Source organism: Zootoca vivipara, chromosome 3 (assembly GCF_965207765.1).
Source record: "Zootoca vivipara chromosome 3, rZooViv2.hap1.1, whole genome shotgun sequence".
Classification (NCBI taxonomy): domain Eukaryota; kingdom Metazoa; phylum Chordata; class Lepidosauria; order Squamata; family Lacertidae; genus Zootoca; species Zootoca vivipara.
This window is the reverse complement of record NC_142586.1, coordinates 62,872,352-62,889,309: the sequence shown is the minus strand read 5'-3', so window position 1 is coordinate 62,889,309 and position 16,958 is coordinate 62,872,352. Positions and strand designations below refer to the sequence as shown.

Genomic DNA, 16,958 nt, shown 5'->3' with positions numbered 1-16,958 from the left:
CTACACTTACTGGTTGGACTAAGCTATCATGAAGTAACATAGTAAATGTCCACTTTGCTTACATCAAACTTGGTACTGACTACTGCAGTATCCATTTTTCCAGAGTAGAGCCTTCCCCTCAGTGAGGGGCAGAGTTTCATGGTAGAGCATATGCTCTGAATGCAGAAGGGGCCTGAGTTAAAAAAAACCCAGCATCTCCAATGCAACTGGTATCAGGAATAGGGCACAGATAAACCTCTGCTGAAAACCTTGGAGAGCTGCTGCCAGTGAGGATGAACAAACAGACCAATTCAGCATGAAGCATTCCTCATTCTTCATGTTTGAGGCCCCTCCTGAAGGTTAACTTGAGGACCGCTTCACTCTATATATGGCTGCCCATGCAGGTCTTCAGCAGAGGGCATTGTTTTGGTGCCCCTACTATCAAAAGTGAGGAAGGTGGCTACAAAGGTGAGAGGGCTTCTCAGTAGTGAAGTTCCATTTGTGGAATGCTCTCAGCTGAGAGGTTGACCTAGCACCAAGTTTTAAAATATAAATTCATTTCTCTTGAAGTTTTTACGTTGCTTCGAGATCCTCTGCTGTTAGTTCTCATGTTAATTTAACAACACTGCTGCATTTCTCTATTTTAGTTACCTGATCATCTTTGAACGGCCTGACCCAATGTTGCATTCCCGAAAAGCTCAAAGTCTGGCTTCTTTTCAATTCCTTCATATGCCCAGATTCCCCATTTCCACCTAAACATTTCTCCCTTCTCTCCATATCCTTATGCATTGTTGTTAATTCTTATTGTTAACACTTCTATCCTGTTTTGGTCCTGTCAGGGCTTAGCCACACTTCCTCTTGTCCTGCTGCAATACCCCGGGGAAAGCCGCTCTTTAGCATTCAGTTAGAGCAAATGGCAATTCTGGTTTTCTCCAAATGGATTGCTATTTGTTCCATTTTTTCTCTAAAGAGCAAGTTTTCCATTGGAAAGGAATGGGGCAAGGGGAAAACCGCTCAAATCTATGCCTAGAAAGTGCGGGTCAAGTGGCAAACCGTTTGGACCCTTGCTTTCTTGGCATGGCATAAGTTGAAGATTAGTTGATCCCTAAATCACTCTCTTCAGTTGCTCCTTGTACCTATCACAGGCCCTATAAATATTGTTGTGCCCCTGCAGCAAAATAGGCTTCAGCATGATCATTATGCATTCCAATGTACACATGCTGGGTGTTTTTTCACCCAAGCATTAATGCTTTATAAAATTAAAGCATTTATTATGTTTGAAAGTTCTCACTTCTTGCAATCCAAGAACCTCCAGGCTCTCTGAAGTAATTTGAAGAACATAATTGATTTAGGATACACTTATGTAGTTACATCTATCATCTCTACACTCCACAAAAACTAGGCTAATTTAGTTCAAAGTCTCTGTCCCCAAAATGCTGCTTAAAGTATGGCTCCAAAATTTGGAAGAGGGGAGATGGACGTTCCCATATTAGTATACGTCACTTATTCCCCCCTTAAATTTTAAAAGCCTAGTGTTAATAAAAAGAAAAGCCAAAATGGTAGCCCTTCTACCCCATATCTATCTATCTATCTATCTATCTATCTATCTATCTATCTATCTATCTATCTATCTATCTAGGTAAAGGGACCCCTGACCATTAGGTCCAGTTGTAATGTGGCTAAAATGATGTCAGGTTCAAAACTGAGGCAAATTCTTAAAAGTCCTTTATATAGGTTAGTGTCTGCTAAACTAAGTAAGGGGATGAGGAAGTTTGCTCAAATCTTTGTAAATGCAAAACTTGCTATGCGGTATTAGCTTATGGTGGAAAGAACTACTGCAGCACAATACTGGCTGCAGTAGAGTCAGTGGCAAGCCTCCCATTGGCATAAAGGAGATTAGAATTTCATCGACAGTGAGCAATGAGCCCAGGAGTTCTAAACATCTTTCCAGAGCATACATCATTTCATCATGACACATTCAGATTGTATTGTAGGCACCTCCACCCTTCTCCTATTTACATTTACATAACATGGTAACTAAAGCAATTGCCTAAGCTAAAAAGTATTTATTGTATTCCCCCTCCCCCCAAAGGCCAAACAATGTTTAAGACCATTTAACAGCCGGGGAAAGTTGAGAGCTAGAATCTTTCTTTCTAAAGCTTAGGGCACATAAGCCGTACCTCAATTGCACATACCCTGACATTTCAGTTGATGGTTTAGTCAGGTACAGGCCCATTGCCAAGGAAATGAATCATGGGAAGGTTAAATGCCTTGCTTATGAATTTCTTTTCCCCTCCCATAATTTCTCTGCTCCATTGTTTGAATTTTGCTCCTTTGAGGACAAGCCTCTCTTAGTGCCTATTTGTTGAAGGGTTAACTTTCCTTTCTGTTTAAAAATGGCAAACATTTTAAAAATTATTGCTTTTTGTATTGTATTATTGTTTAACAATGCAAAACCATCTTTATTAGGCTAACTAGTAAATGTGTGGCCTCTCAATTGCCGCATAGAATTCTTCCTCGGGCAAAATGGAAAGTGTCAGTTTATAGAATGCAGGGCTGATTAAAAGGTCAGAAACTTTTATTCATCTGAGCTATATAGCTGTTTAATCAGGGGGATAATCGGGGGGGGGAGTGTGCTTCAAATAAGTAATTGAATATGAGCTATAAATTATTATAATGACCCAATCATCCACTGCAGCAAACTGAAATGTGGAATTTTAAAGATTATACTTTCCATCTATGTGTAGCTCTCTCAACATAAGAACTCAGACCGCATTACTGCCATTCCTCTGTGCATCCACTGCATAAGTGTAGCATCGCTGTGGTGACAGGTTCTACCTACAATCTCTACATATCAACTAAACACACATAGTAGTTCCCTTCACATAAAGCTATATGTTCAGGGGTGCTGCTCAGATGGTCAACAAGTACACTGAGACTGTAAAAAATATTTAGGCTGTCTAAATATTCCGTTCTCCAACTTCCAATATTTAAGAAAATATATTCTGTTAAAGCTAGGAATATAACTTCTACACGCTTTCTTCTCATAGGCTTGGGTGGCAGGACTATACTTCTACTCAGCTCACCCCAGCCACTCTAAAACAGTTGCAGAAAAAGCCACACAACAGTGATATAGACACTGGAACCGGACTCTGTGTTTGACCCAAATACCACCTCTGTCTACATATCTATTATCACCCACAACACCAGGGGTTCTCTTACTTGCTCATATTTCACTGCAATATGTGCCATCATCTTCTAATAATGTCTTTCATAAGGCGAACATAACAGTATCTAAGCATAAATAAGAATAAGAATAAATGGACAAAAATCTGACCCCAGAAATGGCAATGAAGCCAGTGAGGGGACATGCCAGCAAACAAAGGAACTTCAGAGGGAGACTAAAGCGTGAAACAGCTGAATTGCAATACGCCAAGAAGTTTAGGGCTATATTTCAGACTAAATTGAAACAATGGATTTTTACCACACTATATGTGATCATTGGTGTCCCCATGTCAGGGTGATCTGACTGTTTATACACTTCCTCCACCTCCCCTGTGAAATAACCCTACAAATGTACCTGCAGTTCAAGACAACACGCATCTGATTAAGCATTCTGTAGTCAATGAAAGTTTATTTGCTTAGTCATGGGTACCACAGGACCTGTTTTTGCTGGAAGACACTAACACGGCTACCACTCTGGATACTGACATTTAGTAATTCACTATTCTTCAGCTCAATAGTGTTTTCTAAAGTTGCATCTGATGTAACATCACAAGTATATGTAGTTATAATTTGAAACCTCCTCACCCAAGAGTTTGTATTTTAAAGTGGGGGGGGGGCTGAACAGCTAATGCATATAAAATTACACTGACAGAGGGAAATAAAAATAAAATGGAATTCTGGCAGGAGATTCTTTTTGACATACAGTAATGCAATATAAAGTTTTTCAGCTGAAAAGTTTATAAATTCAAGTGACCTATGAAAAAGCATGAAGTATACACAGACAATTGGAAACACAGACAAGGATGTATATTATATTATATCATTTACTGCTTTAGCCAGTGATGCAGGAATCTTCCATAAGGTGAGGAGGGGGAGGAAAAGATGGGGAATCCCTGCATCACACATATCTTTCATGCTCATATGGAAGCCGGCTCCTCATGGTTGAAATCTTATGGTGCTGCATATGTGTATACATACCAGAATATACAAACAGATACCAAAGCATACAGGTGGGTTTTTCCTAGATTATTGTTGCCCAGTCAGGATAGGAAGAGGAGTAGGAGCATTGGCTAGGTAAATATTTCACATTTTGCTCTGCCCACAAGGTTCTGGGAGATACACACATACAGTGGAACCTCGGTTTATGAATACCTTGGGTTTTGAATTTTCGGTTTATGAACGCCGCGGACCCATCTGGAACGGATTAATTCATTTTCCATTACTTTCAATGGGAAAGTTCGCTTCAGTTTATGAACCCTTCAGTTTATGAACAGACTTCCGGAACCAATTACACCAATTTATGAACGCTTCAGTTTAAGTACTCCGCGGACCCGTCTGGAACGGATTAATCCACTTTCCATTACTTTCAATGGAAAAGTTCGCTTCAGTTTATGAACGCTTCAGTTTAAGTACTCCGCGGACCCGTCTGGAACGGATTAATCCACTTTCCATTACTTTCAATGGGAAGGTCCGCTTAAGTTTATGAACGCTTCAGTTTATGAACAGACTTCTGGAACCAATTGTGTTCATAAACCGAGGTACCACTGTATTGTAGTGACTGTACACTAAACTGAAAATGAAAGCTTTAAATAAATCAATTGTCTGTTAAATTAAACATACCATATAAAACACTGTAAGTGAGGAACTATCTTACCTTGAGAAATTGAGGAAGTGAACATGTCTAGTGAATAAATAGGGCTGTTCGGCAGTGCTTATATTTTTAATCAATTCCATCTAAAAACAAGAACACACTGAATTTAAAATCAGGCTTGTCAAAATGTGGCACCCAAACAGCAGCCTTCAGAAGAGATTTGTTTCTTTGAGGTACTGATACATTAGATTCCAGCCACTGGCACCAACTATATGGGGGCCTGGGCACCCACAAAAAATTGTTGAGGATGCTCGGCACCCGCACCACAGGGCCTCTGACATGACCTCTGGGGCCTTGCAAAGCACTGTAAGTCACATCCAAGGCCTCATGGGGGCCTTGGGGATGGTGTCCAAGGCATTGTGCAGCCTCTGACATAAATTCTGGGGCTCCCAGGCAGCACGTGCAATGTAACGTGACATCATGACGCAACATGATGTCATTATGGCACGGTGTGATGTCATTTCATCACGCTACATTGCATGCGCTGCTGGGCACTCATAATCTGGGGCTCAAGTCAACCCGCACTGTCTATCAAGAGTAGACAGTGACAGTGATGCCAGCACTATTTATCAAGAGTAATGGGGAAGAATAGAGATTGTCTATGCTACACTAAGACAGGAGAAAATAAGGCTACTTCTGTGACCTCCTAGCCTGCAAAAGTTATAAATGTCAATATACTTTGCTTCACCAATTCACATGCTTGTTACATCAATTTTGTGGGATAAGCAGGAATGTAGTTTTCTTCTCTTCCTACTGGCAGTTGCTGTGCCTGACTTTTGCTCTTTTTACTGTGGTGCTTCGGAAAGTAACAACTTCATAAAGCAGTAAGTGCAAGGAGAACTGTATTTCTAAGGTCAGCCTTTTTAATGTTGAATGAAAGGTTCCTTGGGACCAGTAACAGCATGGCCACATACATTTCTCGGAGCCTGCAGGGGATGTCCGTCCTAGGACTTGCACTTAATTGGAATACCTGCTCTAATGTTAAAAACCCATCACATTCAATCACCTGCCCATCAGAATATGTGCATGAAATTCACACATATTGTTCAAAAATATTACACCTCCTATATTTATTCAATGTAGAAATGTATTGCTTCTCTTAACAAAATTACAACTTTGCAGTATATACCAGGAGACAGATGTGCCTAAAAGAACATAAATGAATAAGTCAAGGTCTAAATAAACATAATGTAATTCTACCACATAGAACTTGCATTGCAAGGGTGTGATGCAGTGCTTTTTTCTGAGAAAAAGAGGTGCAGGAACTCCCACCTTTTTCTGACGGACAACCCTAAGTTGTTGAGTTTCTTTCAGGAGGGGCTTTTTAAGGGGGCGCCCGGAGTGTTCTGGCTGAAAAAAAGCCCTGGTGTGATGTCATGTAAGATTGTTTGGTTACTACTGTCTTGTACATTCTATTTGCCACCAACCATAGACCTAATTTTTGGTAACTTAAAACAATTCTTTCATACCCATGTGAGAGAAATAAAAGGTGTTTATTTACTGTGGGCCCTGACTTTATTCTTTCATTTGTATCTACTGACTGGTCAGGCATTAAGTCGTAATCTACCTTTTCCATTATTTAAGAAAGACTATGCTATTGTTTCCATGGAGATCGCTTTTCAAAAGCTGGTCTCAACTATCAGGATAGTTTTTCCTCTCCCCTCACTATTTTGGCCTGGTTGTGTTTAAGTCATTTTAGAATGCAGTTCCAAGATTTAATAATGCAAAGCTAAATATTACTTTTAATTTCAGAAGATATTTGTGAAATAGAGTTCTCAGCACTCACTTTCAGCTTTTAGAGTTTTCTGTAATATGTCAGACTCCTGAAAGCGTTAAATGAGATGTGTGCAAAAGAATTCCAGACATTCTTGCAGCTCTGATTTCCTGACTTCTGCTCTGCGCAGATTATTCTAATTGGCTTTAGAAAAACTTCTAGTTGTATTGGGGGGGGGGGACACCTGACTGTTACCATTCCTTTAACTTGAAGGCTACAGTAACTGAGCAAGTTTAATGGGGCTTACTCCCAAGTAAATGTGCATAGGATTGCAGCCTATGTTAAGTTAAATTGCTGGAAATGCTGCTCTAGTTTGGATGTATTTACTTGTTATAGAATAAATAGCACTATATACTGTTTTCCATACTACTGGAAACTTCTCAGCTAGCCAAAAGCAAGGCAGACTACCCAAGATGTTCTCCTGTGCACCTGTTTCATATGCCTACCAAGCCTACTCTGAGGCTCCCCTCTCCCCAGCTCAACAGAAGAGTCATGTGAAGAAGAAGAAGAAGAAGAAGAAGAAGAAGAAGAAGAAGAAGAAGAAGAAGAAGAAGAAGAAGAAGAAGAAGAAGAAGAAGAAGAAGAAGAATTGCAGTAAAGACAAGAGAAGGGTTAGCTCGACCATATAGACAGACTGTGTAGGCCCCTTGGTTGGAACAAATCTAAGGGCATTCTCATGCTGATCACTCTACATACATTCTGTGCACCCTGAAATCCTCTAGAATGCAGGCACAGTCTCAGGTTCTACAGTGAGCAGATCCTGCCAGAAGAAAGAATATCAGTAGAACCCTGCTGGATCAAACCAAAAGCCCACCTAGTCCTGGTCTCACACTGGCCAAGAGATGTCTATGGTGTGCCCACAAACAGGGCCTGACTTCAACAGCAATCTTCCCTTCTGCGGAAGCCCAAAGGTAGATCTAGTCAAACTAGCTGAAGAATTAATACTGCCATATGTCTCTGCAAAAGAAAATCCCACCACACTGACCAAACAGCTCATATTAGGTATAGGAAATATGGAATGACACCTCCCTGACCCAGCCAATGTTTGCATTTCTTTTGATGCTTTTGTCCAGAAAGGTATAAAAACTGGACTGCTGAAGCCATATTTTGTTCTGGCTTTGCCTAGTTCCACTCTGAAAATCAATTGCTCAATCACCTACAATATGTGGTTTCAGGCTCCTCAGATCCACTCTGCTGAATACCACTGGGCCTGAAATCACTTAGCTAGCGAGAACCAGGGATCGGATTCTCCTGCTTTTTCCTTTACCGTCTCTGGACCCCTGCTTGCTGAAGCAGATGTCCCAGCTTGGTGCGGCTGCTTCAACAACCTATTCCCAGGCTTCCCTACTTTTCATCCCTTTCCCTGGATCTTTGCTAGCTGAATCTGAGATCCATGAAGCTTTTTTCATGTTCTGTTTGCTGCCTTGATGTTTTTCCTGCCACACCTAGGCAGGGAAAACAGGTGATGTAGTTAACATCTAGGATTGCTCAGCAGGGCACATGTTTCTCCCCATACTGTCTCTCAGAGCCTTGACACCTGCTCCATCTTCCTATCTTTGAGTGTGTGTGACTGCGTTTTAGAAGCCACCCTCTGGTCAGAAGAACAGACAAGTCAGCTGAATCTGGCCAATGGACCATCTAGCCCAACATTCCTTGTTCTCACATGGCAGGACCTGGATGCAACAGTGCTCTGCTCAAGTGAAGTTCCCAGAAGCTGGTATTCAGGGGCCTCCTTTGCCCAGAATAATCCTCCTGTTCAGCTGTGCATGAATGAAGCCTGGTCTGCAAGATGAGCCCGGATAAACAGTGCAGGCTGAACTCATCCCCCATCTCCTGGTGTTTCCTGCTCGGCAGGGGGTTGGACTGGATGGCCCTTGTGGTCTCTTCCAACTCTACAATTCTATGATTCTCCTCCAATGCCTTGTGTGCTTGTTCCTTCTTGTGTGTGTGCATTTAGTTGTTGGGTAGTTAGCTAATCCCCTGAAACCATAGAAATGTATGCATATTGTTACTGCCCACTGATGTTAATAGATATGAATTGTTGTGGAGCTATACCCCACTGAAATGTTAAATGTGTGTATTTAGATTCTCAATAGATATCTGCATTTTTAAAACCTGTGTGAGTATAAATTACTGGGTAAACCTGCCAAGATGCACTAATGCCAATGTCTAACATGCAGCCTGTTTATTCTACCATAATTTTGACTTACTTCCATTTCTGTACATTATAGAAAGTGACAGAATTATTAAACCTAGCACATCCAACTGTAGGGCTTATTTCTGCCTTTCAATTTTTGGAACCACAGAGCAAAGGTTAATACTGTATTGACACCACAATCTATACATGTTTACTTAGGAGGAAGTTAAACTGTGTCCAATGGGTCTTACATTCTAATAAGTATTCTTAGTACTGCAGCCTGAGAAAAATTTTGCTCCTTAATATCGTCTTGGATCTCCCAATAAGAAAGTACAAGATTGTTTAGTATAACATTGGGCTGCGTTTTCAGCAGCATTCCACTTGGTGGCGTAGAGAAATGGTTGATTCCTGACAGGTTAAGAGAAAGGCCACTCATATGAAGGATGCAAACAAAATCCAGTTTCATCCAAAGAAAATGTAATTGGTTACCTCGAATTAAAATCACCTTTTACTGTATCAACACTAAACATGTAAGTTCTTCAAATCATTCCTTGTCATTTTTTAAAAGGAAAACAAAAATGTTGATCCACTTTAAATAAAATCCAGAGAACTTTAACTTAGATTATAAATCAACAGGTACAACGTTTTCACTGCACAAGAATATTTTAATAAGCAACACATTTTCATATTCTACAATGATTTTTTGTTTTAAATCTGCAAAGATTTGGGAAATAATAAAAATAAATACTGGCTTTAAATTATACATATGTTGCTGTGAGAAAATTATTTTTAAACTAAAGTTAGGTCATTTACAGCACAATAATGTGCATCTCTAATATGAAGTAAGCCTTACCAAGTTCAATGCAGCTTAAGTGTTCAGATGTTTATGATCTTAATCATGGTCAATCCCACTTTCTTATAAAATGATGGTGTGTATGGTGTGATGCTAAAAACAACATAAAATGACTCAATTTATACAAGCCTTTAAGAACGGCTTCTAGGAATGGAGTTAGGAGGACTGAGGGTTGCGAGAGATTCTAGAGACAACAGCAAGGGCTTTCCTGGCTGTGTTTGGGGATGGATGCAGCCCAATCGCCTTCTAAATCCAGCCCGCGGACAGCGTGTTTTTACATGAGTAGAATTGGTGCTTTTATTTGAAATGCGTCTCTAGATTATTTGTGGGGTATAGGAATTTGTTCATTTTTTTTCCCTTTCCAAAATATAGTCCGGCCCCCCACATTCTCTGAGGGACGGTGGACTGGCCCCCTGCTGAAAAAGGTTGCTGACCCCTGGTTTGGAGCAACACAGAGAGAACAGGGAAGCAGCAAGTCTGCTGCTTGGGGGAAGTGGCAAAGTGTGGAATTAAAATAGACTTACTAAGCTTATGAATACTCCACTGCATGTGGATCTAGCCAGCTTGCTAATACTAGAAACATAATTCCTGCTTATTTTGCCATTCTCAATTGCCGCTGCTGTCCCTCCAGGGCCAGCCCACCCATGAGGCAAGGAGAAGCGACCACTTCAGGTAGCAGGATCCACAGGGGCAGCTGATCCAGCCTCCAAGGAATGCATTGGCGGTGGCTGCCACATGGCAGCAACAGCTATGGCTTGCTCTTTGGAGTCCAAATCTGTCACCTCGGCAGCACACCCACACCCCAATGTCACAGCGGCCTCTCGGTGAATAGGAGGTTCTCCTGGTCTCCTCCCACCCCTAGGGAGGAATTGGTGGGTGCTGCCCTCTGGGGTTTCCTGGGCTCTGCATCTGAATGGCATAATTCAGAGTGGGTCCCTTCCCATCTGTGATAGGTTTTGATTCCCACTTCAACCACCACTGTTCAATTTTTATCCCCCCCTTTTGATTTAGATCTTACTTACCCCATCTTCCCTGGTTGGGGGGGCACCATTTTGTGGTTCGCTCCAGGAGCCAAAATGTAATGGGCCAGTCCCGCTCTCCTCCAATATTCTCTCCCCTACCTGCAGCTTTCACCGCAAAACCCATTTACCCCATTCCTTGCCTCAAAGTTTTTTGATGTTCTGCTTCCACTTGGAAAATTCTAAACTCCCAGTCCTTACTGCAAGATCTGTCTCTGATTATTATTTTTGGACAACTACTATATACAGGGTTAATTGATCCTCATAGCATGCAGCAGCAGCTTTGATCCTAAAAGTAAGCATCAGTACCTTACACTGGATAATTTCATGGCTTGTTTTCAGGCTGCAATGACTGATTAGCCTTTTCGGCTTTCAGTGCAAAAGAAGAGCTTTTAGAGCAGGGCCCAGAAAGAAAGAAAAACAACCAACCTCTGAAAATGTTTGCCTTTCTCCATACTATTTGCTGCCATTGTTTCCCCAATCTGCTGCTGCTTCAGTGCCCATTTCCTCCCTTGGCTAGGAATTCTCTCTCTTTTAAACATTATTCTCAGACAATCCCAGAAAATTCAATGACCTCACAATGCTATATAGCCAATGAACTTTGCCTATGCACCAACACCACTGAAGGTTAAGGAAGACTGCAATCCTGACCCCATTTACCTGGGAGTAAGTCTCGCTGAATTTAATAGGACTTTGACTAAGAGCAATAATTCCTGGTTTCAAATGAGTGATCCTGGCAATTAAAAATCTAGGAGCAAATGAAGTCTATTCAATGCAACATTTCCGGAATAAGTGAACACTTTCACGTCACTTACAGTTTAATTCCCCACAAATTGTCGAAAGCAGGGCACCCTTCAATATTGATAAAACAGTAGCAAAAATGGACTTAATTATCAGCTCAGCTATAATTTACTTATGAGACCATTTGCCAGAATGATTAAAAATATATGTAGTTAACAGCTTGTTAGATAAGAAAAGTAATAATTTTTAATATTAAAATATTTCCAATTCTACTGAAAAATAATTTACTGCAATGCCCTATCAAAAATACTCAGAATTAAATTACTCTAAAAATGAAAACCGTAACATATAAAAAGACACAAACAACTTACCTGTTCATTCTTGGACAGCCTGGTTTTATTATGAATATCTGATGTAACCAAGTTGAACCCATGTCTCTCAGACAGAATTCGCAACAGCAAAACCACAGTTCGACTCCCACACTTTCCAACCCTGTTATACACCACTTGACTAGGGAATGGAAGTACCTAGACAAAGAGATACACATTAGCCTTCCTATTTAGAAATCTTTAAATACACAGAATAATTTTGCTGTAACTCAAGAGATGAGTATTTCAAAATTAAATGCACATATCAAAAGAAAGCACTGGCTCAGAAACCAGGAAATGTTTCTTCTCACTGTGTTAAGCTATTATAGCAATCTAATAAATCACATCTTAGATTTAACAGAATTATTGTGGACTAAAGTATTAGCCTACAAAAAGTTTATGTCGCAATAAATGTTAGCCTTAAAATGCCACAAACTCTTTCTCCCTAATTTCTTTGTCAAATGTACTAGCAATAAGATTCAATTAGTTATTGTTTCTATTACCTGGGAAGAACAATGAGCTGACTGCACTTTTCAATTAAAAGAGAGATCTATTTGCATCCTTGCCACTTCCTTCTCCTGTCTGGTTGTTACTCAGGGAGTGTTTTAAAATATGCATAGTGTGTTTCAATTCTAGTAAGTTTAATGTCCATCTTCAGAGTTGCACCCCCGTAGAAAGAACTGAGCAATGAGAATGAATAATCTTTGATGAAGAAATTTTAATTCCAATTAATTCCCATCTGAATAAATGCCAGTGTTGATATCAGAACAGCATTCTTTCTGGGGAGTAGCACTGGTTCATTCATTCATTCATTCATTCAAGCAAGCCACTTATTAGTCAATGCAAAAAATGTTTATTTCTGCATGCAGTCTTCAGCTGTACTGCTTACTTCACTAAACCAGCCTTACTTCAAGTGCATATCACTTTAAAATCTTATTAATGCAGCCTCTATAGGACAGACTGAGAAGTTAATAAGATTTTTCTTTCACAAAGCTTGCCTTTGGAAATCACAGCTTTCATTTAGTTTTCAATTTAATTTTTAATATTTTGAATTATTACTACTTCATTCCTGTTGACTGTTTGACACAAAGTCATATGGCTGTTATCTTCATGACTAGCCACAGGAAATGTTATTTATTCATGAGTAACACTTTGCATATTTTAAAAGTGCTTTAATAGTGCTATGCAACCACTGTGCTTTATATCAAATATTTATCACGAACTTTAAATAACTACCAATAAACTAACTGTATACCTAAAAAAATTTGACTGCTTAATATTGTAATTTGTCTGAAACTGTAAAAGTACAATAGGTGAAAGGTTTATAAAAAATACAACATACTGAAAGAAGACCTCAGAAGTTGCAAATCTCTCACCAGTTTTGACTGGATAATTACTATTCTGTTGATGCTACATTAAGTATTTGTGCCATTTATTTAGTTGGATCCTTCACTTACCGGTATGTGGCTAGACTTGCATATCAATTTGTGCAAGAAGCATAGCTTTCTTTAAGCACCTAAATCTGCTGTAGTTGTATGAAAATCAACTAGACTTGTCTGAAAAATGAATGTTGCAGACCTATTTCATCCCCAGAGTGTGGGGGAGTTCTCATCTCCCTACTCATGAGCCATCTCTGCTGCTTTAAATGTTTTTTACTCTTTTCATCATTTCCTAAACACATTTCCTAAACACATTTCCTATACACAAGATATGTATAGGATTCAACTATAAATCCAAATATTATTTGTTTACTTAAATCCAAACAGATATAGGAACAGTTACTCCCACGGCTTCCTCCACTGCCACTGCAAGCAGAGCTAAAGCTTTCGTTCCTGCTTTTTTTTTTTTTACCTCAGCCTGTCATTGTGTTCAAACAGGGACAAACTGTAGTTAATCTTAATTAAGCTTTACTGAAACAAGGCAATTTCAAAGTATAGGTTATGAACTGGGTTTAACTGAACAGGCTGTGGTTAAGATTAGCCACAGTGCAGAGCTCAAACATAACGCTAAACACTAAACTGTCTAAGGTCTGGACACTGAGGAGTAGGATTGGAAGCCCTCTCCACTGCTCCACTCCACCCCAAGTTAATTTTCAGAAACAAGGATATTAAGACAGAAGGTGGAAGGTAGGTAATGCAGTTCAATTTGGGACTCTGTGCAAGCTTAAATATAGAAAACCAAAATCCTCCTTACTGCACCCAAGACCAAAAATGTCACCATCAGCAATGCCACATGAAAACCAAAGTAAAGAGAAAGGTTTTGGCTTGAGAAGGCAAAGACCAACAAATCTCCCTAAGTAGGGATTTCCATAGATTGGGGCCACTACAAAAAAGGTTGCCTTGTGCACCCCAGACTTCTACCACTTTAAGGATAGTGGGTGGTATTCAACTAGGTTTTACTTAGAACAGCTCTACTAAAATGAATGACCATGACTTTAAGTCCATTAATTTCAACAGGTCTATTCTAAATAAAATTCAGTTAAATGACACACATAATGAGAAGCAAAATCTCATTGGCTGACCTTTAACCTTTTTCTTTATTAAAATATTTATGCCTTAACAGGCCAAGTTTTTATCATCTGGCATCTCAAATATGTACATTTCCTTGGTTTTAACCAACGTCCCCCAAAAATGCAATTGCTCTCTGGAGAGAAAGGAAGTTATCAAGTGAGTGAATATCATTTCTCATCAGCTTACAAATATCCCCCTTGTAAGTTTTCTGTGAAAATCCATGTTTATGAATCATAGGAACAGATGGGATGGTCCTGGCCTATACCAAGTCAGATCCATCTCAGTAGTTCAGTATCGCCTTTCCACCTGCAGTGGTTCTTTACGGTCTCAAACAGGGATCTTTGATAGCTGTGCTATCTGACATTCTTTAACTGGAAATTTGAGGGTTCAAACCTAGCACACACATCCAAAGCTCGTGTCCTGCTTTTCTACCACTTTACACATTGAAAAACTTCTATTATCTTAGGCAGCAATGTCTTCTTGTTTTCAGCAAATGGACATTTCAAAGAATACAACTGTTGCCATTACTGGACACTTACCAAATGTATGCCTATGGGTAGTTCGCATAGAAACATTTACAGTTGATTGCACTTGTAGCCTAGCTCCATACATTAGTATAAACTCACTGGCTTAATTTATTCCAGTCACTGATCGCTGTGTGCTATGAGAATCCTACTAGCTCCACCCATTTCCAAAAGAGTTCTCCAATAAAGTTATAATCAGTTTTAACAGAAAGTTACTTCTAACCCCCCTCAATACTTTTTGAAGTCATTCCCTTTCTTTTAGAATATGCTGTAATTTCCACTGATATATCATATGCATTTATAAAGCTGACTTTCCATAACAGAGCCCATTAGACTAACTACAGATAAGCTAGTAACAAAACAAAATTAAATAAGTGGAGTAAAACCCTGCACAAAATACCACAAGGGATTCTGAGATGATAGGAGAAAGGTGTTTAACATGTATCTTTACAATAAAATAAAATAAAAATTAGTTCAGTTTTATGAACTTTATGTTATCATTTATTTATTTCCTTTATGAATCCCATGAGACATCCCAAAGTGATCTGCATTTTAACAACCATAAATACTAACAGTTATAGAGGTCCACATTATTTGAGGTTGCTACCGACACAACTCTTATTTCAAGTTGGCCAACACACTTGAAAGATTCAGAGGAGTTAGGTCAGCCTTAAGCTCCATGATAGGCATAGAAGACCATCAGAAGTGAGAGAGATTCCTGCTGCTTCACAGTATTGTTTTTTTTACACAAACGTTTGAGAAATGTCTCAAAGCTTAAGAGTGACACTTGGCACTTCCCACTACCCTCTTGCATGGTTCAGTAGGCTATTAGCAGCCAGATTAAGTGGGAGGCAAGGGGAAGAATTCTTTGTGCATTTCATGGGCCATCAGCTCAACATGATTCTTCAACTCTGGCATCTCAGAACATCTGGTTCACACTGTGAAGATCAAAGTTATAGCACACCAATTTGCAGGCTAGACGGATTTGGTCTTAAAAGACCAAAATGGATAGCAGAAACATTTGGTACAACAATCCCTACTGTTGTGACCTGGATTTTTGTTGTTGTTTACAAATCAAGACTCTCTTAAAGTTGAAGGAGAATGTTGAGAAAAATTAGGTTGTAAAAGAAAAGGGAATTGAAAATTTGAAACTGAAACACAACATTCCTTATCTTGATAGCTTCTAGTTTGGTGGGGGGGTGGCAATACAAAACACAAAATAAATCAAGCATTTAATGTCAGCTACCTTTCAGAACACTCAAGATTCCAAAGATTTGACCATTGATTTATGGTGCTTTTCCCCAGTGACACACAAAAACCCCTCTTGAGTGCTATAGCAGACATGAAAACATTGTGGCAGCCAAGACAAAATCACTGATTTAGCCAGAAGATCAAATTTATGGCCAATTCTTTATTCACTGATGCCACAGCAATTGCAGATAGAGGTTGTGACCTCTATTCAACTAGGGAATTACTTTCAGAATAAGCAGGCATATATAATTTTTTTTTTGTAAAGCAGTACCAGTGGTACCTCGGTTTAAACCCTGTTTACTAACGATTCGGTTTACGAACTCTGCAAAACCGGAAGTAGTGTCCCGGTTTGCAAACTTTACCTCAGTCTAATAACGGAATCCGAATGGCAGAAGGGCACCAGCAGCGGGGGACCTCATTAGGGAAAGCGTACCTTGGTTTAAGAACGGTTTTGGTTAAAGAACGGACTTCTGGAACAGATTAAGTTCGTAAACCGAGGTACCACTGTATTTAATTTACTCATCGACCCTTTAATGCTTATAAATTAATCAAAAGTAACAATGGTCAGAGACATAAATAATACTGGGATAAAGCCCTGGGTATATACATTATATTTAGTTGTAAAAGGGGGGGTACATTTTGAGCAGTAAGTATTTTCAAACACACCCACTGATCATTTTATGCAAGTAGGCTCTTAGCGCTAATGGATGTTTAATGATCAATGTGTATTGCAGTTTTAAAACAAAACTAACCCCCCCCCCTGACTACCCTATTTGGAAGATATGTTTAAATAGGAGAAAATTACTCACATAATACAAAGCTTTGCAATTATTTTCTTTCCCTTTTGCTCCCCCCCTTTTTAAACTTCTTTATTTTTCAGTTTCAAACAATCCCCACATACCCCCCAAGCCCTCAAGAAAGAGCCT

General features: G+C 39.6%; 1 protein-coding gene across 2 annotated transcripts in view; it reads right to left on the bottom strand.

Moving 5' to 3' along the window:
* The window catches only part of UST (uronyl 2-sulfotransferase), a 165,390-nt gene that overhangs the window by 93,916 nt on the left and 54,516 nt on the right, over positions 1-16,958 (bottom strand). For both annotated transcript variants that reach the window (XR_015948989.1, XM_035108790.3), the window contains exons 3-4: positions 11,751-11,906; positions 4,859-4,938 (exon numbers count right to left, since the gene is read on the bottom strand). Coding sequence is in view for 1 of the 2 variants with exons in the window: in XM_035108790.3 (XP_034964681.3) it covers positions 4,859-4,938; positions 11,751-11,906 (236 nt within the window). In the remaining variant the exon portion in view is untranslated. The remainder of the gene's footprint in view (positions 1-4,858; positions 4,939-11,750; positions 11,907-16,958) is intronic.